The sequence below is a fragment of the Chaetodon auriga genome, chromosome 5 (genome assembly GCF_051107435.1).
Source record: "Chaetodon auriga isolate fChaAug3 chromosome 5, fChaAug3.hap1, whole genome shotgun sequence".
In the NCBI taxonomy this organism is placed as follows: Eukaryota; Metazoa; Chordata; class Actinopteri; order Chaetodontiformes; family Chaetodontidae; genus Chaetodon; species Chaetodon auriga.
Genome location: NC_135078.1, coordinates 20,973,001 through 20,996,847, shown reverse-complemented (window position 1 = coordinate 20,996,847; position 23,847 = coordinate 20,973,001). Strand labels below are relative to the sequence as shown.

The 23,847-nt window shown below is 42.1% G+C and overlaps 2 protein-coding genes across 3 annotated transcripts; both read right to left on the bottom strand.

Moving 5' to 3' along the window:
• Positions 1-3,236: 3,236 nt before the first annotated feature.
• LOC143321469 (eosinophil peroxidase-like) lies at positions 3,237-8,929 on the bottom strand. 2 transcript variants are annotated; one of them, XM_076731842.1, is made up of 16 exons: positions 8,863-8,929; positions 8,591-8,659; positions 8,257-8,344; positions 7,950-8,125; positions 7,721-7,853; positions 7,321-7,450; positions 6,997-7,203; positions 6,541-6,901; positions 6,276-6,436; positions 5,925-6,183; positions 5,664-5,834; positions 5,326-5,563; positions 5,028-5,224; positions 4,888-4,920; positions 4,713-4,745; positions 3,237-4,594 (listed from the first exon to the last, which is right to left on the bottom strand). In XM_076731842.1, the coding sequence occupies exons 2-16, from the start codon at positions 8,655-8,657 to the stop codon at positions 4,164-4,166; spliced, it is 2,685 nt and encodes an 894-aa protein (XP_076587957.1). In that variant the 5' UTR covers positions 8,658-8,659; positions 8,863-8,929; the 3' UTR covers positions 3,237-4,163. The 2 variants fall into 2 exon arrangements, with proteins under 2 accessions (XP_076587957.1, XP_076587958.1); XM_076731843.1 differs by lacking the exon at positions 4,713-4,745.
• Positions 8,930-12,848: 3,919 nt separating this feature from the next.
• Positions 12,849-16,935, bottom strand: LOC143320916 (eosinophil peroxidase-like). Its single transcript, XM_076730958.1, has 12 exons — positions 16,869-16,935; positions 16,485-16,572; positions 16,165-16,340; positions 15,944-16,076; positions 15,597-15,726; positions 15,196-15,402; positions 14,740-15,100; positions 14,367-14,527; positions 14,004-14,262; positions 13,531-13,701; positions 13,167-13,404; positions 12,849-13,053 (listed from the first exon to the last, which is right to left on the bottom strand). The coding sequence occupies exons 1-12, from the start codon at positions 16,933-16,935 to the stop codon at positions 12,849-12,851; spliced, it is 2,196 nt and encodes a 731-aa protein (XP_076587073.1).
• Between the last annotated feature and the right edge of the window lie 6,912 nt (positions 16,936-23,847).

Here is a 23,847-nt window from a genome sequence, read left to right as displayed (position 1 = left end):
GTCTGGTTGGTCCATCAATCTCCGCCGCCAGCGCACAGGACTGCGCTCTGATTGGCGTTTGGACCGCTGCCTGACAGTCCCCGAAATTAGTTCTTAATCAATACAACAGACTGTCTAATCAAATCCAAACCGGTCATGAAATCAGTTACAAATAGCGCTGATGAAGCGTTATCTGGCAAGGGATAGCGTATAGGAAAAAAGAGACCTAATGACATAAAAGTAATAATTTTGGATACGGTCTAAAGTTTCTGTAGCTGCTAATTTAATTCCTGATGAAGCTCCTGTAAAACAGACAGGGGGCTGTAATAAACAAAAACAGTGAACAAGCCTAAAGACAATTTCTGCTGTTTTTTTGTCAACATTGTAAATTCATAGATCTACATTTTGCATTAATCACATTTTTTGTTTGAATTATTTTCAGAGATAAACGCGGATCTGCGTTTTGTGTTTAGGCCTAACAAAACGAGGATAGGCCGACATCATGTTTTGGAGCTTTTGCTGCAGACTAAAAATTAATTTCCGCTCCTGTTCGTCTGGCGTTGAAAAGGAAAGTTTTTTTTTCCCAGCTCTGGTTCTTTGCCCCTTACGGATACTATTGTCTCTGTGTGGAGTTTGTGCGCCTGGACAATGGATGTAAATCTCCCCCCTTGGATCCCGCCTCAACACACCATCTGCCGGCGCGGGACAAAGTCAGATGTTCCCCCAATTATGAGCGCAGTCTTGGGGAATCCTGCTGCAGAGTCTCCGCCCTGTCGCCGTGTCCCTCACACACTTCCTCTAACATGATTGACAGCTCTGCTTAACCGTGAAAAATCTATATATGATGACACACTTTATTAAATTCCTCCACTCGCTGCAAAACTTGCAGGCGGAGCGCGGAGATGCGCTCTCCAGAATATGTTGCTTGTGTGGATTTAGGAAGGGAAACGCCACACGAACATTGCAGCCAGCGCAGACAAGCGATTGATTTCAATGCCTTGCTCAAAAACTCGGGTAATCGACTCAGAATGGTTGAATACATGCAGGAAATCAACGATTCTGATGCTTCCTCTGCAAACTATAAAGCAACCAAGGAGGAAAACAATGGGCAAATTTAAAACTTTGGATTTGACCTCAGTGCATTGCAGTTTATCAGGGAGTGTGCGAGATGGTAAACCCGTTTGATCTAATAAGACTTTAATTTGAACAATAGTTGCCTCAGCCGGGCAGACACCACATCAGACATCTGAGTCAACAAGAATATTTCAAGTTGACATGAGTCCTTAATGCAGATCGAATAGGTTTCTGATACAAGCACGTTTGATTTCATTAAGAAGTGAATCATGTGCGCAACACAATTTCATAAAAAGTATATACACTGTATTTGTTTATTTCAGAAGAAAGCATAATCTCGTTTCCCAATGAAGACCTTAATCACAGTTATTACCCCTTTAATGAAGATTATACAGTTTAAAAAGCCCGATTCCACTTAATTTCTCTCAATCTTCACCTGTTTTATGTACGAACTGATATTACATTAAATGTTCAATGTAAAGCATTCATTTATGATACTGCCAAACTTAAACAGAGCATTAGAAATTATCTACATAAAGTCCCCACATCATATCCATTTGCTGTGTTTTGCAGTTGATTTCATGTTGCCGACCAACTTCAGGCCCACAGGTGCGACGGGCCGGGCCGTGATTATCACAACCCGCACATTCAGACTCGCTGTGTGGCTTTTCTAATTTGGTGAAGCGGAGAGCCGGGGCGAAAATGGGGGATTAGTCAAACCACAAACGTCTTTCTAATCAATTTAACCCGCTGAGACGGTCAGCCCGTGTGTTTCAGGGAGGAGGTGAGCCGGTGGGGGGGGGGGGGAATCAGTGACTGCTAAACCAAACAATGGGGTATCGTGTGCCGCTCGTCCTCCCCAGCATTCCCCTGCTCCCATGGGACACCCAGAGCCACTCTCTGTGGATGGCACTGTGTCCACGGAGGTCAGGAGGGGCGTGGTGTGTGTGTGTGTGTGTGTGTGTGTGTGTGTGTGTGTGTGTTGGGGGGCGCTGGAGACGCAGCAGCTGGTTCCCGTCCCTCCTCTTCACTGTGTAGAAAACAACAGAGCTAATGCGACCCACACCGTCTCCTATCGATCGTCATATATTGCACGCTCGTTTTTTGTTTGCTTATTTAGGCAAAGATGCAGAGATCCCCCGGGGAGTGTCGGCATCTGCAATTAAAGCGGAGTGGCCGCCTTCGGCCTCGTTTCTTAATGTCAAAAACCATCATGTGCTGAACTTTTAACAAACATTTGGATGCATCTCTAACACAAGGTCTGATGGAGTTTAAACATTTACTTACAGAGAAATAAACGTAAGGAATTTTAGAAGGACGTAACGCAAGCGTCATTAATGGAGTAAAACTGTCACTGAAGTCACAATATTTCTATTACAACCTGCAGTGCTTTTTCATCAGTTTCATAAAATTATTCATTTTTGTCCTTCTGGTGATTTAGGCCTATAATATCAACATAGTTTACCTTCAACATCTGCTAAACACATTATTCCAAACTTTGAATAACACTCAACCTTTCACTTTCACTGCAGACATTTTGACTTGTCACAGCATAAAAAAGCACAGCTGTGGCTGATTTATACTGCGTCCCTTTCATTTAAGTGTCCCAGTTAGTTATGTTACTTATCGTGTCAAGTGCCTGGCCCACATGGATTTAAAAGACACCAGAAATACTGCTGTGAAGTGCTTAAACATTTGTCAGACAAGAACTTAGATATAACAGTATATGACGAAGAACATTGACTTCTGTGCCAGTAAAAGTCAAGCTAGCAAGCTGAAACTGGCCCAAATCTACATGAAATGCAGCTATCATTAAGTAATGTTAGAAAAAAAGTTATTGGCAAGCGTCACCAGTTCCTTTATATAGTTAAAAATGAACATTTATATTGCAAGCAGCGATGCCAGTGCACATGAAAACACAAGCTGAAATAACTCTTTAACATTTGCAGATATCACAACAAAGCTCACCCTGGATCACTCCTTTGCGAGCAACCCCCCATTAATGTGGTGTGAAGCAATCAGCTTATTTTGATTCTTCTCTGCTTTGCTTTAATCGAAACTATTACAAAATGAAGTCTGTGTGTGTCTAAAGCAAACATTAAACTCATGATTAATTCATTTATTTATTTAGGAATGATACCAGTAGGCCACAAACCTACAAATCAACAGTTCGACTTGAGAACCACCACTATGTCCTGTATGCAGTTAGGGTTGTGCCCGCTTTCCTGTCCTTAAAAAAATTGTATGTCAGTGCCATCTACTGTTTGCTCAAGAACAACATCAACTGTGGTTTTATGGGTGAGGTGCAAGCATGTTTTCATTATCTGAGGTGTGGATCTACATCATCATGAATTTCATTGAAAGGCAGAGGTTGATCTGTATGACAAACATTTATTAATGTTCAAATGACTCAAAGTCTTACACTTAAACTCTGGACAAACAAATGTGTGTTCCAAAAATTACATCTACTTAATTTGTAGCTTACCGAAAGATTACCTGATGGTTTACTTCCATTTACCAGACACAGGCTGTAAAAAATGACCCTAAGTGCACACTTTTTAGAAAAGACAAACATAAATCGAGAAAACAGTAAGTGATTGATTCAAAAGAAAGAGAGAAAAGTATTGTATATCAACTCAATCGTCTTCACACTGTTTTTCAGTAGTTGATTATAAGAAGAATCAGCTTTGCCTTTTTACATTTCTAGTGCAGATATCAGCCCTTCATTAGATGCAAAGCTTTTAAACAGTCAAATAATGGTTTTCAAACATTGTGTCAGGGAGGTCCAATACAAAAAATATCAATTTTAAGATGTCATCTGGCCTTTAATTGCTTTAGAGAGGGGCGACTTCTCCATTTATAATTCCTACTACAACATAGACATTGGTGACTTCAGCAAATGCCCAGCATAGCTCTGCCCTGAAGGTCCAATCAGAATCATCTGGAACACCTTTGTGGGTTCCCAGAGACTTTATTAGTCGTGCAGTGCAGGAAACTGTACTATCGTTAGCATTTAAGTGTTGCATATTAGACCAGATGACAGGTCAAAATAGACTTTTGGCAGTGTTTTAAGGATGTTGTGGGTCAGCAGCTGTATCAAGGACAGTCGCCTACTCAGTGAACAGCAGATGCCCTGAGAAGAAGCTGTCTTTGGTCAGACCATTCCTACCCTGTTTGGTCAACAGCCAGACCCGGTCTCCCTTCACGAGCTTAATGTACGCACTGCCACTGGCTGTGACGAAACCGTTCTGTTCGGTGGTGAATGAATGCACAATCACCTCTCCGTTATGCACCAGATCCACGCTAGCATCAACCTGGTTTACGGTACAGTAGAACTGGAACTCATACACACCTGGATGCTCACAGGTAAAATACCCTGTCCTGGTGTCATAGCTGTTCTGTCCATTGTAGAGGACGTAATTGAAGATGATGGGAACACCGCCTTTGGGGAAGCTGTTGCTCAATCGCACAGAGAAGGCAACCTTCTCCTCAGTGCCAGAAGATCCAGTGGGGTCGATCAGTTCACGTGCTCCTCTGGATCCTGTGAAAATAAGAGTACAATTATACGAACAGAACCTTCCCACTGCAGTATTTTAAAGTAATAAGTTTAGTGTATCAATTTAAGTATGTATGGATGATGGATGAAGTCGTAGATTTACCAGGTGATCCTGCAGGTGTAGTTGGCACTTGTCCTAGAGGTAAAATAAAGGGGAAGTTCAGAATTTGTAAAATACTCTAATGTTGGCACTGATCATCTTTGGTAATCTTCAGTAATAGTTTTAGTGTATCAACTCAAGTATGTATGGATGATAGTACATAAAGTCATAGATTTACCAGATGATCCTGCAGTTGCAGCTGCCAGTTGTCCTAGAGGTAAAATGAAGGGGAAATTCAGTATTTCTAAAATACTCTAATGTTGCCACTGATCATCTTCAGTCAACTGTGTCAGAGAGGATTCCAAGACATCAACTCACCATCCTCCCTCCATGCGCTGAGGTTAAAGGCAGGGATGTTGGCACATGCAGTGTAATTGGAGCTGTTCATGTATTGGAAGGGCTGTTCTGGTACTTCAGTGATACCAGTGTTGTCACAGATGATACGAGCAAGTGATGTCTGCTTCAGGGACTCCCTCTGGGCCTCAGTGAAGACTCCCTCATTCTCCCACCAAAGTCTGGAATTGGACAGTTTGGTATCATTTAAAGTCATGTAAAAGAGAATGTAAAGGTGCAGGGTAGACATCTTTAGCTATGTGGTCTTATCTATCTAATATACCTGTCTCCCTGGCGGATCCTCTGGAACTGAGTGGCAATCAGGCAGGCAAACAGGGGTCCCACTCTTCCTCCTGGGACAAATGGCTCAGCCACTCCTCCCAGCCACACGTCAATGTTATCAGGAATTCTGTACAGATCCAGAAGTTTACTGGCAAGATCAGTGTTGTTCATGACTTCAGCCAGCTCTGTCAGGTTTCGTGGTTGTGACAGCCCACAGAACTTCCGCCATTTGTTGTAGCCTAAGAGAGGACACATAGTATGAAAATGTGTCTTGAAAAGCCTTGATATGGTTGCAAAATCAATTCTAAACATAAAGAATGCATATGTATGTATAAATACCAGGGAGTGCATGGTCTCTGCCTCGCTGCATGTTGAGAGCAGCCAGATCCAGCGCCAACTCAGTGGAGAATTCAAACAGCCGTTCCCTGAGCTCATCGGGCATCATGTGATCCTGCGTGTTCAGCTTGGCCTTGCGACCCACCAGCCCTCTCAGAACTGGGTCCAAACCACCTGAGGAGCACAAGAGATGAATTAATTTTGATCAAATGTATTCATTATCTGTTTAGAAAAGGACTAATAAGTTAAAGATCTTGGCCATACCCTCAAAGACGATCCTCCATGGTGTGAAGAAGGCTTTGTGCAGCAGTGGGCTGGGGAAATCACGGTGCTCCTGGTACTTTTCATCAAGGCGAAACATGAAAGGCTGAACCATCAGATGGGCAAATCTGTAGGCAGCTGTGGCGAACACATTGGAGATGCTGGGGTCCACGTTTTCATCATAACCGGGGTAGGTGGACAGCTGCTTGGCAATGAAGTCTGGACCAACGATGTGGAGTAAATAGTCCCTGAAAGTGAGAACCTGAAAGACAAAAAAGAAACTGAGCTCACTGAACCATGTAAAGACATCATTAATCCATCCCTGCAGTCCATGCAGCCTGGCCCCTGTCTGACCTGGAAGTATCCTCCCATGATCTTTCGAGCCTCCTGGTAAAGCCTCTCTCCGCCCCAGTGAGGATTGAGTTTGGCCAGAGCACGTGCCAGTCGGTTGTGTTCACGCAGCATCAGTGTGTGTAAAGAGGCCAGACCAATGTTCTCATTGGATCGCTCGTCACCTTAAAAAAAAAAAAAAAAAAAAAACACATAAAATGAGGAAAAAGAATGATTTTGGTCCTTAATAACTTTCAAGGATTGTACATGATGTTTTGCTGCCACTCACCAGCCACAAAGCAGGGCACCTCCTGAGCATTAACGTCATTAGTGATGTGAGCTCGTGTGGCACACATGTTGACACTCATGTTGGAGAAGGGCAGGAGCTCACGGCCGTTGTCAGTGAACTTTGTGTTGACCCTCAACAGGCCCTCATCTGAGGAGAGGTTCCGCAGGAAGATAGCCTTGGTATCGTCTGCACCGTATACCTGGCCTACATCAATGAAAGCTGTGAGAGTGTTCATCTGCTCGCGGACATTGCTCGCACCAAAGATGTGGCCTGTGTTGCCAGAACCACAAGCTGCTGCTGAGCGGAAGAAGGGCATGCACTCCTCTGAGTTTCTGCCAAAGCGGGGGTCTTGCCTGGGAATCTGTTTGGACAAGAGGCAGTTTGCATTCTGTGTTTATGTATGTTTGAGTTTTAGATGTGTTCATGTCTGTTCTTGTCTAATGTAATGACACTGACCTTAATGGGGAAGCAGGGCTCTGTGCGCTCACAGCTCTTGTCACAGTCAATACCGTTACTGAACGAGCGGATGACAGGAGAGTGAGGAGTGAAGGTCAGGTCGTGGTCAGTCCACTGGCCGAAGATTGTCACCAGGTGAGTGTAGAGTGGGTCGTTGTCCACTTGAGAGTTTGCTGTGCGCAGAATCCGATTGGACACGTCTCTCACCTGGAGACAAGAGACAATGAGTGCCTTGATAAAAAGGACTTGTGCAACTACAAGTGCCTCTTTCTCTGAGCTCATTTGCTGTGTGTTCAGCAAATATCATACTCTGAAGCACATTACCAGAGGAAGAATTCGCCTGTTGACTCTCCGTTTAGGGTCCCAGCCTTTAGGCAAAGAAATTCCATCCTGGTACTCAGCAGGGAGCCAGCGGGTGAAAGGTGTGTTGGAGGATCCCCAGCGTGTGTTTTGCCTTGGTGGGAGAAATAAATTCAGTGTTGTACTCTGTTAATCCTCTCTGTTTTTAAGATGACTCTTGCAGAACTTTGCCTTTATTGAATGTTCCTTATTGAGCAAAAGAAAATATAAGGAAATGGATGGAGGGGCAACATACAGCAAAGGGCCCAAGCCAAACCCCAAATCAGGGACATCATGAGGAATTTGACTTGTTCTTACTAAAAGTTAGTTGTGCAATTATCCACATCTGTTGTCTTTATTTGTGAAAGGAAATGAGAAGTCTCACCTGTTGTTGCAGACACTGCTCATGGTGCGAAACATGTCTAAAGTTGGAGTTGCTGTGCAAGAAGGGACACGATGTCGAGGAGAGCAGCCTGTCAGATTAGCAATGACCTGCAGGTCCTCCTCAGAGATCAGATCTGAGTGACAGGAGTCAAAAACAAGCAGCTCAGTTGTGACCAGTTCGCAAATATTTGTGGGGGAAAGTTCAGAGTTCATCTGTAAAAGCTACACACCTGTGGCATTGATGGAGCGTTTTTGACGTCTTCCCAAAGACCTCTTGATCAGATTCACAGCATTATCCATGTAGTCAGCAGCACGCACAACAACACGGGTTTGCCCAACAGGCTGCTTCAACAACCGCAGGGTGTCTGAGGGACTCATTGAATTTTTCTCCACACGAAGAAGACTCCTGCGTCATGTGGACAGGCCAGATATCTCGATTCAGATTATCTTGAACAGCAATTTTTAAAAATCTTTGCTGCGCCCTTTTTTCAATCACTGAAGAACTGACACAGCAGTTCAACAGGTTTGTACACTCACTCTCTTCTGGAGTATTCATAAGCCGAGTCCACGCTGGCTTTAGCTTCCATCACTGCCTTTTCAATGACAGCCCTGCTCAAACGAGATTCTGAAAGCAAAAAGACATATTTTGTTGGATTTACCGTACGGTTCACTCTTAACGCCGATGCTGACACCATCATTTTAAGGTTGCACACAATTACAGCATTTTACAATGTATTTTATAGAACATGGAACATAAATATGTCTTTGAGATCTCATAAGTTCAGTACAAAAAAAGCTAACAAGTGGAGGAGATTGTTTTAAAACAACAAATTCATCTAAAGCTATTCTAAGGTGATAGTACTGTACTCACCAGCATTCACCTGACCTTGGAAACACAGGTAAAGACCTGCAGCCAGCAGGCACAGAAACCGATTCATCTCTGCAAAAAAAAGACAAAAATCCTCCAGTCACACACCCTGGTCATAAAATTTAAACCAATATAATATCTCCATTTTTTTTTCTAAAAATATGATGCACAAAGCAAATACAATTCAATTTAATCTTATTATTGACCATAGCATATTAACTGTATTAATTGTGTGAAATCAAACAGCATATAGAAAGTTTGATTTGGAAATGAACCTGAGAAAAACGTGATGCTCGTCCTCTCTGATGTTCTGCAGCATCCAGCTTGAACTTCCAGTGCTGCTCCTGATGGCTGTCATGCTTTTAAAGAGGTGAGTGACGCGTCACTTGACGCCACATTTGCTGTCAGGAATTTTGCACCGACAATGAATACATATTTGTCTTCCTGGTTCCTCCTCTTTAGCATCCTGTTGAGTAACTTCACAAGAGCGCGCTAATCAAGAAAACAACAAGCTGTCGCAGTGAAGTGAGGGCAGTCACGGAAGGTCAATGTCGGTCTCTATATATGGTGAGATGTTTATCTGGTTCATTCGTTGTTAAAAGGAGGAAGCTGAGATGAGGCAGAGGAAGTAGCAGTCAGGAATAATGCATCCAACATCTTGCTTTGGACAAATCAAAAGTGCAAAAAATGTGAGAAACTGGGTCGGCAGGTGTAGGAGAGGGCCAAACACTGTCCCCGCACACCGTGCGCCATCTGAACTGCATGTTTCAGATTTTTTTCTGGAGAGGAGATATAAATTGTTCCATTCCTATAATGGAGGCGCGTGGTGCCATGATGCGATTATATGATATTTGTTTGATTGTTTTGAGTGATGTTAGTCAATGCAGCGATCTGATTGGTCGGTCTGGCAGCGACGCCGACTCGTGTATTAAAGACGGTCTCTCCGTTTACCTTGTTGTTAAACAGCCAGTTCAAGGTCTGTGTACCGAGACGTCTTAATCGTTAACCCACAAGAAAAAAAATCCTCTCCTGTAGTGACACATTTTAAGTTATTATTCACGGCACGCATTTTAGGTTTGTTTTGATATGTTTTATTCTGCATAAAATATTTGATTGTTCTGCAAATATCTATCTATCTATCTATCTATCTATCTATCTATCTATCTATAATTGCACAATGCAGACAGTTTGCCCTATCCTCAGACACAAATATTGGATTAATTTTAACCAAACCTGCATCATGGCTGAGAGGTGAAGTCAGATAGTCAGAGTTTGGCTGTCCAGTCCTTTTTACACAGCCGATTCTGCAGCCAATAGCACACTGATTAAAGAACTGATTCGTCTATTGGCATTTTATCTAAGCAATACAATTAATTTCACTTTGATTTGGCCAAAGACTTAAGTGATTTCCATATACATCCTTCATTAGTGGGCAGTGTCAGACTTAAATGCTGTTCTTGAGTATAATGTTTGAATAATGTTGAATCAAATTTCAAGCTGTCGCGTCAGAAATGAACGGGCCTGAGTGGTAAAATAAACCCATCAACTTACGAATTTACACGGTTTTCTGTCAGCAGTCCTCTCTTGCCTCATTTGCTGCAAGAGTGTTTGTTTTTTTTTCTTTAATCGTGCTTTATATTCTTTACAGTTCTCCATTACAACCTGTTCTTCTTGATTCAAGCAGGCAGCGTGAGACCTTTATCTGTCCATGTCGTGCGGAAGTTGAGTCAAATGACGCAATAAACGTCCCATTTTACGTGAACACGTGCAGAGCCTGATGACGAAAATCAGTTAACGAAGAAAAATTCATATGCAGTACCTCACTGGTACCTTTTATCTCTGACTGAGTGAAGCTTTTGCAGATAAAATGCACCTGAACAGATTGTCCTTCACATACAATAAATAAGTAAAGCTTTCACATCACGTGAAGTTTGTTGACAAAGGCTACAGTTTGTTGACATAAAGTTTGTTGACGTAAAGCTGTTATTTCATCTCTAAATTTTGATTTTAGCTGTTGCTGTAATTTTTCTGCTGTTGTCCCACAGTAGCTTTATTTATTAATTTCTAAAATGTATTTCTGGAAATTGTTATGTGAATATTGTGTATTTCTGCAAGAATGTATACACTGCCAAAAAGTTTAATAAAATAATAAAACATGAATGCAATAACAGCTTGTGAGCTTTTTTTTTTTTTTTTTTTTTTTTAAGACAGAGCTGAAATCAACTGCGTTGAAGCTACATAAACAGTAGCTCAACAACAGATGTGACAGGTGTGTCAAGTTCCTGGTGTGGAAAGTTTGACAGGATTGTCTGACACCTTTCACACAATGGTTTGAACTCCGTATCAACAAAGAAACCCTCCTGTAGTAATGTTACGTAAAAGCATAAGCCCATCATATTTTCCTTTTGACACATGTGATAATGACTGCTTGTCCACCTTGAAACACCGGAGTGTGTGACTAAACTCACTTTGTCACCCGCTGGTTAGAAGAATGCTGTGAGCTATTTGATACAGTGACGTGATTCAGAAGATACCATCGTTTGCATCGTTTATTAAATTCTGAACAAATATGGAATATAAATTATCAAATATAGAAAAACACACGTCACGCTGCAAGACTTCCAACCACGTCTGCAACATACAATTATGTTCCTTCCAGTGACATAAGTGAAATGTCATTTCATGTCACAAAACTTAGTTTCAGTAAAAACAGGCTATGCGCATTCTGTAAGGTGCTTCAGCAGGGAAAACTAGTCGAGCTGCACACCCGCACAAAAAGCCCCCACCCAACACACACACACACACACACACACACACACAAAGTGAACTACAACATATTATTACAAAGAAAAATAAGTTTAATATTAAATGTGCTTTTCCAAATGCAATGCTAAATTCAAAGACAAGAATCAATCGTCATTTGCTATAAATAGGTTTGTGTGTGTGTGTGTGTGTGTGTGTGTGTGTGTGTGTGTGTGTGTGTGTGTGTGTGTGCGCGTGTGTGTGCGTGTGTGTGTGGCATTGTGCATGATGGCTCACTGCCACACTGTCACGGTTCACTGGCACATGTGAAAAGAGCAGAGCTCTCATTGATGTTGTCTGTAACACCTGAACTTTTCCTTCTGACGAGTCGAAAAAGCTTCTCTCCACTATGACCTTAAAAACAGCCACATCAGTCACAGGCCTTATGCAAAATTCTGAGGAGGGTGACACAATTAGAGGAGGGGGCATGGGAGGAAAAAAGAGGGGAAAAAAATGATGCAGTTTCCTACAATTTAACATATATATTCAACGACTTATGGGGCATTACTTTAAAACTTCACTAAACCCTCACTTTCTATCAGGGTAAATATTGTATATTTATTTTGAGCTTTTCGTGTCAATTATTTCAGCTGTCGTGGTTATGTTCATATTCAAAATTATTCTTTTTCACTCCCTTCTCCTCTAGCTTCTACACGGCTGCCACTATCTTAATAATTTACGGGACACAGACAATAAAGCCACAGATGAATCAGCTCTATTTGCACTTATCTTTACCTGTTTCACACAGATCAACAACTTTGTAGTTAAGTGTTTATGGCTATTTGCAAAAACAAACATACACAGTTAGCAATGACAATGATGCATGGTGCTCCAGTACACACCCCCTGAGTCAATAGCAGCTGACCCAGCAGCTTGAGTCGAAGTGGAATTTTTAAGCAGAATTTCACCACAAAAGTCCCCCTTTATAAACCCTCAGACTGCCTACTGCATGCTGGGTGGCCTTTTTGGCCTTTTGGATACAGTCAGGAACCTTCAGTACATCCTGAAGAAAGCCAACTGCATCACTATATCAACCTACAGTCATAAAGGGTAATGCCAAGATATGCAGGTTTGTCAGTACACATTGTCTGTGGTTATAAGGTGTGGTTGGAGCTATTATCATACCAGTGAGGTAAACATATAGGTAACAGCTCCAACCTGTGTATGGCTCGGAGATGATAGTCCATGCAGTAATTTATATTGAACTGTACTATTGAGTCTATTGGGCATTGACCGTGGGAGTGATCTTTGTGTTACACTTCAACATGTTGAGCTGATTCGTTGGAAGGGTCGTCTCACCTTTGAGAGCCAAGCGGTGGAGATCATTCAAATCAACCAATGACACGAGTTTTAAACATTAGAAATATGAGGAAGTCATGTAGGTCAGCAGCAATGTGAAGAAAGGTCTCTTCCTACACAGTGAGGTGTAGCTGTCGTTAGACTGCCGCAGTGAGGATTTCTACTTAACATTCTCCTTCCATGGACTGAGGTTAAAGGCAGGGATGTTCCTACATTTAGTAAACTTGGACATGGTTGTGTATTGGAAAGGCTGTTCTGGTACTTCAGTTATACCAGTGTTGTCACAGATGATACGAGCAAGTGATGTCTGCTTCAGGGACTCCCTCTGGGCCTCAGTGAAGACTCCCTCGTTCTCCCACCAAAGTCTGGAAAGTGACAGTTTGTTAATGTTTAAAAGTGTGGCTACCACAACTATGTCCTCATCTTTAGTTCAGGTCAGTCAGTTATAGAGTTTCCGGTGTGCCTCCTGTCTGCTTACCTGTCTCCCTGGCGGATCTTCTGGAACTGAGTGGCAATCAGGCAGGCAAACAGGGGTCCAACTCTTCCTCCACGGACAAATGGCTCAGCCACTCCTCCCAGCCACACGTCAATGTTGTCAGGTTTGCCGTAGAGATCCAGCAAGCTCTTGGCCAGTTTATCATTTTCCAGCACTTTTGCAAGTTGTCTCTGATTTTTTGGCTGTGACAGCCCACAGAACTCGCGCCATTTGAGGTAGCCTAAGAAGGAGCACAGGTTTGTAAATCTTGCTGTGATAAACATGCTGTGTGATCTGAAATGTCTGCAGGAAAAATTCTAGAGACATAAGACGGAAAATAAATCGAAAGATTAAATCAGAGTAATACCAGGAAGTGCATGGTCTCTGCCTCGCTGCATGTTGAGAGAGGCCAGATCCAGCGCCAACTCAGAGGAGAATTTAAACAGCCGTTCCCTCAGCTCATCATGCATCATTCGATCCTGCGTGTTCAGCTTAGCCCTATGGCCTACCAGCCCTCTCAGGATTGGGTCCAAACCACCTGAGAAGCACATGAGATAGGAGCAATTTAAGTTGGACTATTTTAAAACTTAGTTTAGTAACATTTTTTATATTAATATTGAATTAACTTATGCCTGCTAGAATTATGACCACATTCACATTCTTGCATTGAGGAACTAAACAGGCTCTGACTTCCTGAAATGGATGGGTCGCATGGATAGCAATCCTTGATCAGTGCTAGTATATGTTCAGTATATCATAGCTTGCAGCAGTTGCATCTGATTGTTCTGGAGTCTTTCTGTCCACTATGTGGTACAGTGGTTAAAACAATCTTGGCCATACCCTCAAAGACGATCCTCCATGGTGTGAAGAAGGCTTTGTGCAGCAGTGGGCTGGGGAAATCATGGTGCTCCTGGTACTTTTCATCAAGGCGAAACATGAAAGGCTGAACCATCAGATGGGCAAATCTGTAGGCAGCTGTGGCGAACACATTGGAGATGCTGGGGTCCACGTTTTCATCATAACCAGGGTAGGTGGACAGCTGCTTAGCAATGAAGTCTGGACCAACGATGTGGAGTAAATAGTCCCTGAAAGTGAGAACCTGAAAGACAAAAAAGAGTTAACTGAACCATGCAAGGACATACCATCCAACCCACATATCATTACTCCATCTCTGCAGTCCATGCAGCCAGGCCCCTCTCTGACCTGGAAGTATCCTCCCATGATCTTTCGAGCCTCCTGGTAGAGTCTCTCTCCGCCCCAGAGAGGATTGAGTTTGGCCAGAGCACGTGCCAGTCGGTTGTGTTCACGCAGCATCAGTGTGTGTAAAGAGGTCAGACCAATGTTCTCATTGGATCGCTCATCACCTGGGAAACAAAGCAGACGACAGCCTTTAATACTGGCAGTTAAAGGTTTCCTTACCTAAATTGTAAGCTGCGCTGACTATGACAACTACGATGTGTCATAAATTGACTGTCTTCAAAAAGATCATACTTGAGATCCAATAACTTGTATACATATAAAATGAAACTGCTGTAAGCACTGTATAATTCTGAGATTAAAGGATGCTGCCACCCACCAGCCACAAAGCAGGGCACCTCCTGAGCATTAACGTCATTAGTGATGCGAGCTCGTGTGGCACACATGTTGACACTCATGTTGGTGAAGGGCAGGAGCTCACGGCCGTTGTCAGTGAACTTTGTGTTGACCCTCAACAGGCCCTCATCTGAGGAGAGGTTCCGCAGGAAGATAGCCTTGGTATCGTCTGCACCGTATACCTGGCCTACATCGATGAAAGCTGTGAGAGAGTTCATCTGCTCGCGGACATTGCTCGCACCAAAGATGTGGCCTGTGTTGCCAGAACCACAAGCTGGTGCGGAGCGGTAGAAGGGCATGCACTCCTCTGAGTTTCTGCCAAAGCGGGGGTCTTGCCTGGGAATCTGTTTGGACAAGAGGCAGTTTGCATTCTGTGTTTATGTATGTTTGAGTTTTAGATGTGTTCGTGTCTGTTCTTGTCCAATGTAATGACACTGACCTTAATGGGGAAGCAGGGATCTGTGCGCTCACAGCTCTTGTCACAGTCAATACCGTTACTGAACGAGCGGATGACAGGAGAGTGAGGAGTGAAGGTCAGGTCGTGGTCAGTCCACTGGCCGAAGATTGTCACCAGGTGAGTGTAGAGTGGGTCGTTCTCCACTCTGTAGTCTGCTATGCGCAGAATCTGGTTGGACACTTCTCTCACCTGGAGACAGGATGCAGACAATGAGTGCCTTGATGGAAATACTACAAGTGAGGAAATACCTGAAGTATCACTGCAGATGTGTTTTGACATTATTACTGTATATTGTTCAGTACTATTGTTTTTCTCCAACTCCTCATGAGTTCAGTTTCCATGCATACGTAGTATACTTGATAGAGAATATATAAATGTGGTACCAAAGGAAGAAGTCGCCTGTTGACTGTCCGTCTAGGGTCCCAGCCCTTAGGCAGAGAGATTCCATCCTGGTACTCGGCAGGGAGCCAGCGGGTGAAAGGTGTGTTGGAGGATCCCCAGCGGGTGTTTTTTCTTGGCAAAAAAAAAAAAAAAACATCTTTTATTTTTCTTTGTCCTTGTCTGTTCCAAGGACAGCATGTACCAATATATGACAAGTCTTACCACCACCATTTTTGAAAAGAAATGTTAGCACTCCAACTATCCACTCGCCACAGGGCAAAACATTTAAGCAGTCATTCTACTGTAGACAGGCTTGTCGCTGGTTTGCCCATTAACCTTGCTACCTCACCTGTTGTTGCAGACGCTGCTTATCGTGCGAAACTTGTCTAAGTTGGGAGTCGTCTTGCAAGGAGGGACACGACGTCGGGCAGAGCAGCCCGTCAGGTCAGCAATGACCTGCAGGTCCTCCTCAGAGATTAAATCTGATTAACAGAGGCAAAGAATAGACATCTTAGCTTTGACTTGAAGCTACTTGTATGAAAATTAAAAGAATATATTTTGGATACACACCTGTGGCATTGATGGAACGTTTTTGATGTCTTTCCAAAGACCTCTTGATCAGGTTCACGGCAAAATGCATATAGTCAGCAGAACGCACAGCAAGACGGGTTTGCCCAAGGGGCTGCTTCAACAAGCGCAGGACGTCTGAAGGACTCGCTGAATTCCTCCTCACACGTTCAATGCTCCTGTTGTGTGAATACGTAAGAGCACTTAGCTGCTTTGGATGGCACATAACTTGCAGTTTGAATGTATTTCATGTATTCGTGTTATGCCTTTTCTCGTTTGTCACTGCAGAATGTGTGCAGAGTTCAGCAGGTTTGTACACTCACTCTCTTCTGGAGTACTCATAAGCCAAGTCCACTGTGTCCTTGGCTTCAATCACAGCTTTCTCAATGGCACTTCTGCTCAAACGAGTTTCTGAAGGCAAAAACATCTTTCAGTCAGTCGGCTCTCTGCTGTCTTAAACACAATCCAGTCACCTCTCACAGTTAACTTTTTTCAAAAGATCACTGAAGTTGACTTGGTATTCTGCACGTGTACAATGTCAATTCAGTAATTTCAGCAATGCACTATTTTTAATATACACTATGTTTAAACTCATATATTCATCTGTGGTCTTCCTTTTACTTTTTTATCTAAATGAAAAAACAAATGATAGCAGGAAACTCTTTTATACACACTTATGTGATTTCATTTAGTTTGATCATACTCACCAGCATCCACATGGCTTTGTAAACACAGGCAAAGACCTGCAGCCATCAGGCAAAAAACCCACTTCATCTCTGTTGTGTACACTGATCAAATAACCAACTTCCCTTTCAAATAAATACTAAATATATGTATAAGTTAGTCAAGAAGCTTGTCCACAGTAGCTGTGTTGTCCTGCAAGTAGCAGTTTGATCCTCCAGCTGCAGTCAGGAGCTGTTGTCTCGATGACCAACCTGTCATCTATATATACAGTATTTTCTGTGGCACAACACACCCCTTGGCGATCCCTGGGGTGTCTTTGAGCAAGTTTCAGCAGAAATTAGCATGTTGTTAAACAGGACACTAAAAACCTGCACAGCCCAGCATTTCAACAACCTATCAATAAAAAGCTTTCACTTAACTGACTGATTCAGCTCTGTGACTTTTTCCACTGGAGCCTTTTCCTCCAAGACAAGCAATCACTTGCTCACATGGACTCATTTTGAGAAGCAGCTCATTTATTGTGAGTGCATAACGTGACCTCTCTGGCCAACATCTGCTCACATTTGTCAAGGTGAAGATTCTGCCAAGTGCCCCACAATTTCTGTCATAATCCTAATATCTACACCTACAACACATCCTGGATTTGTACCAGGACAGAATCACCAAAAGAAAACAAAAAAGCCATTCAAAACTATCTATGTGATTAAGGCAAACACAAGAGATATCGCAAACGTCCACACCAGGAAGTTGTAATTAATCAGTTCCAGTTGATCCAGACCTGCTGCCTGAGGGCAGAGGAGAGCACAAAGCAGGCTTAAAATCTGCATAATAGCTTTTGCATTTTTTATTCTATTACTGTTCTTTAAAGCTCTACATGCCAAGATTAGTAACTGTAAATGTTTTAACGCATGAAGGTGGGCCCCTAAATTTCTTTGCAATTAGCTCTTTCTGTTAATTGTTTTTCTGCAGGGCACGATTAAAACCTTAAGTGAAGCAGCTTTTAGCCCTTTTGCTCCAAGCTGTTTGAACGGCCTGCTCAAGGACCTGAAAGCAACTTAAAAAAGTTTAAAAGTATCTTACAACTGACCTTTATAGCATGTTTGTTTATTTTTGTTTTTTTATTTTTTTGTACCCAACTTTTTGTTTTAACTATTTGTATTTTGGACATTTGAATTTAAGCAGCACAGTGCTAATTTAACTTCAGACTATTTATTCCTATCTTGCACTGCACTGCGATTTTTATTTCCCCATTTTATCACTTTTATTCATTATTAGGAGAGACAAGTGAATGAAGTAAAGTTAATCGTTTATTATGACAGATGATATGTGAAAATTAAGTCTTATCAGAGAGTCTTTGGTGCTTGGACTCCACAGGGATATTTTGTAATTGAGGAGCATCTCAAGCAGCAGCAGCACGATAAATCCCCCCATGGAGTCCAGACACTGGTGGTGGTTTTGGCTGATGACTCTGCCGAGACTGATGAAATGATGAAGCCGATGAATCTGCAAAGAGAGAAAAACATATTGAAAAAGAATGAATGTGTGTCGCTGTGTTACTGGATAGATGTGACCAGTTGATGAGAACAGCTGGTATCTCAGATGACAGCTCCAGACAATGACAGCAAAGAAACTAACTAGAGTGTCACACACACACACACACACACACACACACACACACACACACACACAAATATACAGTGGCATGCAAAAGTTTGGGTACAAACTGACCTGATTTCCAAACAGCATAAAGTTAAAGATGACATATATCTTTCATATTTTAAATGAGATGACATTTTATTTGTCTTTTACAGTTTCATTTAAAAAAAAAAAAAAGAAAAAGAAAAAGAAAAGGGCCAGAAGCAAACCTCCTGTTTGTATTATGTTCAGTATTTAGTAACACGCCCGTTGTCTAGTATCACAGCTTATCAAGGCTTTTTTCAGTCAGCTAAGAGTCTTACAGTTCTTCCTCGGGGGATTTTCGGGCTTTCTTCCTGGTCTGTGAGATTCTTGCATGCAGCGATCTTTTGAGGCCTTTCCACAGATTTGTGATAATGTTTAGGTCAGAGGGACTGTGAGCATCCTGCCAAAAGTAGTAGTTCATTGTGGATTTTGAGGTGCGTTTTGGGTCATTATCCAGTTGTAGAAGCCATCCTTTTTTCATCTTCAGTTTTTATACCGAGGGTGTGATGTTTGGTTCTAGAAATTGATGGTATGTAATTGAATTTTGCATCACTTGGTCCTTCCTAATAATGACTGTGAACAAGCCATGGCCCTAACAAGTTGATTAAGATCTGAGGTTTTGGTAAAAGCTATCTAAAATCTTTTTGGGGTGTCCAGATTTTTGTGTGGTGCTCCTTTCCTTTTTTCCCTCTAACATTGTACAAAATGAAAATAATTCACTAATCATGCTTAAAATGTTAAAGACAATGTTTCATCTTTGACGTCTGGAGATCAGTCCGTCTTCTACTTATTTAATAATACCACATTAGCTACTGAAATAAAGTCACAGGTGATTTCCCCATTCTACACATGGTGTACTTTACACATTAACAGGCTGCCTAAAAGCCAAAGCATTAAATCCTGAACAATAGACAGAACAGTTTGGGCATTCATCCAGGCATGTAGCCTTCCTGGTTTTGTCACTTTACTGCATGACGAGCCAGTGATTTAAAAAAAAAAAAAAAAAAAAATTGGTCTATCTATGTGCATGTCACCTAAAACTGTGACATAAAAACAATATTAGAAAAATGAACAGTGTCAGCTGTATGTAAAAAGTCTTGCTGTTGTGTGGACTCAGTGGTGGTATAATGCAAGAATATTGATGGTTAGAGTCAGTACAAACTATGTAGAATAAGTATTGGAGTTTAATTATATAATTTTGTTAATGTGTCCTTCCAAATGGAATTAAAATGCTGTTATCTTTGTGAGTTGGTAATGTAATCTTAAGTATGTACTGACAGCTGGAAAAAGACAAGAAGTTTCCACATGACATAATTACAGGTAGTTGTATTAGTCACTGTGTGACTTTCCCTGGTGTCTTCACACCTGCCTAACAATAGCAAAACAACTTGAGTAATAAACTAGTTTCAAAATGCTGAACATTTGCTTTAAATCAAAAATGTAAGAAAGTTGTCAAACTCAAGTTGTAGGCCTGTAATTGACAGCGTGTTGTATGCAGGTGGACATGTCTCACCTGTTGGACGTCTCTCTCCGCTGGAATGGAAAACATGGAGACTGCATGACATTCAGCGCTGCTTGGGACTTTTTCTGTCTCTAGACAGCTTCTGAATGAGGAGCAGTGATTCACACTCACTGCATCACTTCAGTTTTGAAAAGGGTAGATAATAAAACAGGAGAATATCCTGTAACCATTAACACTAGATCTTCCGTATTAGGGATACAGCTTCTCAGCCATCCAACACTGATTATGTGTCTAGTTGTTGGCTGAAGACAAGGCATAAGAAGTCATTAAAACAGCGATCCACCTGTGCTTCTCAAAGCTTTCTCCAGTCTTCTACTGTTAGCAAACTTAAACATACATGAGCAGAAAAATATTTTTAATGAGGCTGCATTTCATCTTACGCCATCTGCTTCTGATTTATTTCTTAATGTACAAAATGACTTTATGCAGTGTTGAGCTAAAATATTGGTGGCTCCAGCTGCATGTTTACAATACCGATGTGGGAGTATTATTGATCTTCTTATCTGTAACTGACAAGAAAGCACGTTTGCAGCGGTCCTTTGAGCAAACCAAACTCAATGCCCTAAAAAAAGATGGCAACCCTTTACAAATTGTTATCAATGCAGAGTATTTTAATATTTCAACTTGCATCAGCTCAAGCTGCAACAATTACGGCAAATTATTTGCACACCATTAAGCCTTATTAACAAGCACACAGAGTGAAAAACGACTGACTGTGTGGTGGATTCTCCACATCTGCCATAAGTTTGTATATATCCAGATAGAAATTCTAAATATTCTCATATTTTCTTTGATCTGCAGCCTTTGACACTGTTAGTAAACACATCTCAAAGAACTGTCTCAGAGATTTTGACTGAATCACAAACACTATTTTATCTGGTTTACAGGCAGAATATCTTTTAGGCCTTATCTTACATGCAGAATATCTCTCAGATTTTAGCTGGTTTACATGCAGACATTCTCCTCAGAGTCCACCCTTGGAGTTTGGATATTTAATCAGTCTATCTGGAACCAGGTCAGGTACCAGTGACCAAAGTTTTCTACATAAGTGGCAGATAAAAAAACTGAGCGGCCGGTAGAAATGATTCCATCTGAATAATTTCAGACCTTGTTTGGAACGATTACAAAGTAAACGGTAACAGTAAACTGTAGACATCAGCCGCTGCACATAGCAGACAAAGGAATTTCAAGGCACTTTGCCAATTTGTTAATCTTACACAATTGTCTGCTCATCTGTCTGGTGTGGATGTCTACTGATAGTGTAGCGTGCGTGCGTGTGTGTGTGTGTGTGTGTGTGTGTGTGTGTAAGTAAGTAACAGTACTAATACTAACAACGCGAACACAGCTTTCATATAGACCAATACATAATCAAAAAAAAATTAATGATGTTCTTCTTATTGTATAAATCGTATTTAAAATGTTTAAAGAAAACATTTATTTATGCTTTGTTTATAGGAAATATGCGAGTGAATTTAAAACTTGGTGTCTTGCCGGACACTGAATGTCTTATATAAGTCATTCCAGCCAACGCCTACGACCGGTCTGTGACGAAGGATACTTTTGCTGCTGAATACCTCAGTGACAACAAGACTGAGCCTGCAGGTTGGTTTGTATTTGGTTTGCCCAAAATAGTGCCCCATGCATTGAGTAATCCTTGCTTGGCTGGTGTTTGTATCCAAATGTTGGAGCTGCAGTGACCTACCTGCACCAACAGCTGAATGCAGCAGAAAGGCCTCTGACAAAACCAAACACAGACATTTGTTTTCATATTTTATGGGATTTTATGTGAGCCTGTTGGGGCAGCTGTGGCTCAAGAGGTGGAGAGGGCCATCTGAGAGGTTGGTGGTTTGATCCCCACACTCCTCCTGTCCATCTGTCCAAGTGTCCTCGGGCAAGACACTGAACTGTCCCAGCCACTGGGGAGCCAGTGCATTCGTAATTACCAGTCCCAAGCCCAGATAAATGGGGGATGTGTGGATGTGGGTCTCCATGTCCGCTCTGCCAGTGAGCGGACAATCAGCTGTGGCTCCCTCCGATGGGGAGCAGTGGAAAGGAGAGGAAGAAGAAGAAGGATCTTGTGTGTACCTGTGAAGCAGGTTTGCTCGTCTGGTTTCTAGCACTGCTCACAGGAACAATATGAATGGAAGTCTGTATTAAGTCTCTCAGTGTTTATTTTGGTCTACATCAGTCAGAGTTTGGTTGAACCTTTAAGCATTGCAATTCAAACAACATTTCAGTCCAGCTGAGCCTGGAAGACAATGCTTGAGATACAAAGTTCAGTTTGGGTGGAGTGCAATTTCAGCCTATTTGACATTTAAATACATTATGTAATCCTGTGACATCTGGCAAACATATGTTTGTGTTTTAACATTAAGCATTGAGAACAAAAAGATTCTGGCTTGTAATATTCATTCATTCATCTTCTATACCAGCATATCCCTTTCAGGGTTGCTGGAGCCTATCCTAGCTGGCAACGGGTGAGAGGCGGGGTACACCCTGAACCGGTCGCCAGCCGATTACAGGGCAACATAGACAGATATACAACCATTCACACTCACACCGATGGACAATTTAGAGTCACCAATTAACCTAATGAGCATGTTTATGGTCTGTGGGAGGAAGCCGGAGTGCCTGGAGAGAACCCACGCATGCACGGGAAGAACATGCAAACTTCACACAGAAAGGCCCTGCCCGACCCGGGGATCGAACCAGCGACCTCCTTGCTATGAGGCATGCGTACTACCTGCTGCGCCACCGTGCATAATAATTCCCTTCTTAAAGATGATTTGCTTGAGAACAAATCTGTATATTCTTGAATCTGAATGAATTTGTGTAGTTTGTCGTATTTCAGAGTCAGAGTTCAGTGTACACAGGAGTTTGATTTGATGGCACTGCGCCGTGAAACAAGAACATTAACAATTAAAAGGTGAAGTTAAAAGTTAAAGAGTTACATACTATAAGACCTTAATACGCTTGAGAATAATAAAATATGCGACACGATGCTACAGACTGTATGCTGTTTGGCATTTATTTTTCATTCACTTGAAAACGCAGATAATGATCAAACTGAACACGTTTCCTTTGACAGACAAATCCCCATTTAAAACTCCAACAATGTTATCTTCGTTTCTTTAAAAGCATCTAACTTCCAAGTATCTCTCTTACCGTATGTCACCACGTTGCCTGCACAAGGAAGCAACAGCGGGGGACAGTCTGGGTGTCTCTGGTCAGAAGGCTGATTGGTCATTCCGGCAAATGCTTGAAGTGACTGAAAAGAACTGAGTGAACATGAGGAATGCATGAGGAAATCGAAGATGCCAAACTAGAAAAGCGACTTAATAGTTCACAGGGACTGTCTGCTGAGTGTGCTTGTGTTTGGAGCAGAGAAAGCCAAAATCAGAGTGTCCCCTGATGGAAGGTAGTGAAAAATTGACTCTACTCCATCTTTCTAAGAACAAATTTATGGTGTTAACATTTTGGTGGGGCTAACACTTTCAGTCTCCCACTGTCTGGGGAAAAGGATTAAGAGACAATTGTTCAGGTAAGTCTCCAGAAAATGAAGGAAAGTCTGCAATTTCCTCAAAAGTGAAAAGCGAGTGTGTATCTGATGTATGTGCACCATGTCACTCATGTGTATGAACTCTGTCTTTTGTGCAGGGTTGTCACACCTTCACCATTGTCTTGTCCTCTTTTGTCTCTTCTGCATGCTTCTCTCTGGTACACTTCAGATGGAATGGGAAAATCTGCTAGTTTATAGTGTTTCCTCATTTTAGGCCCTATCTGCCTTCATCTGCAAGTAC

Bases quoted from the DNA above. Each gene is read 5' to 3' on its own strand.
- LOC143321469 (XM_076731842.1), bottom strand. From the start codon at position 8,657: ATGAATCGGTTTCTGTGCCTGCTGGCTGCAGGTCTTTACCTGTGTTTC. The intron at 8,126-8,256 runs GTGAGTGTACAA...CACATGACGCAG, and splicing joins TATGAATACTCCAGAAGAGA to GAGTCTTCTTCGTGTGGAGA. The intron at 7,204-7,320 runs GTAATGTGCTTC...TCTTGTCTCCAG, and splicing joins ACAGGCGAATTCTTCCTCTG to GTGAGAGACGTGTCCAATCG.
- LOC143320916 (XM_076730958.1), bottom strand. From the start codon at position 16,935: ATGAAGTGGGTTTTTTGCCTGATGGCTGCAGGTCTTTGCCTGTGTTTA. The intron at 16,077-16,164 runs GTGTGTATCCAA...TCTGTTAATCAG, and splicing joins ACGTTCCATCAATGCCACAG to ATTTAATCTCTGAGGAGGAC. The intron at 14,528-14,739 runs GTGGGTGGCAGC...TTTGTTTCCCAG, and splicing joins GGTGCCCTGCTTTGTGGCTG to GTGATGAGCGATCCAATGAG.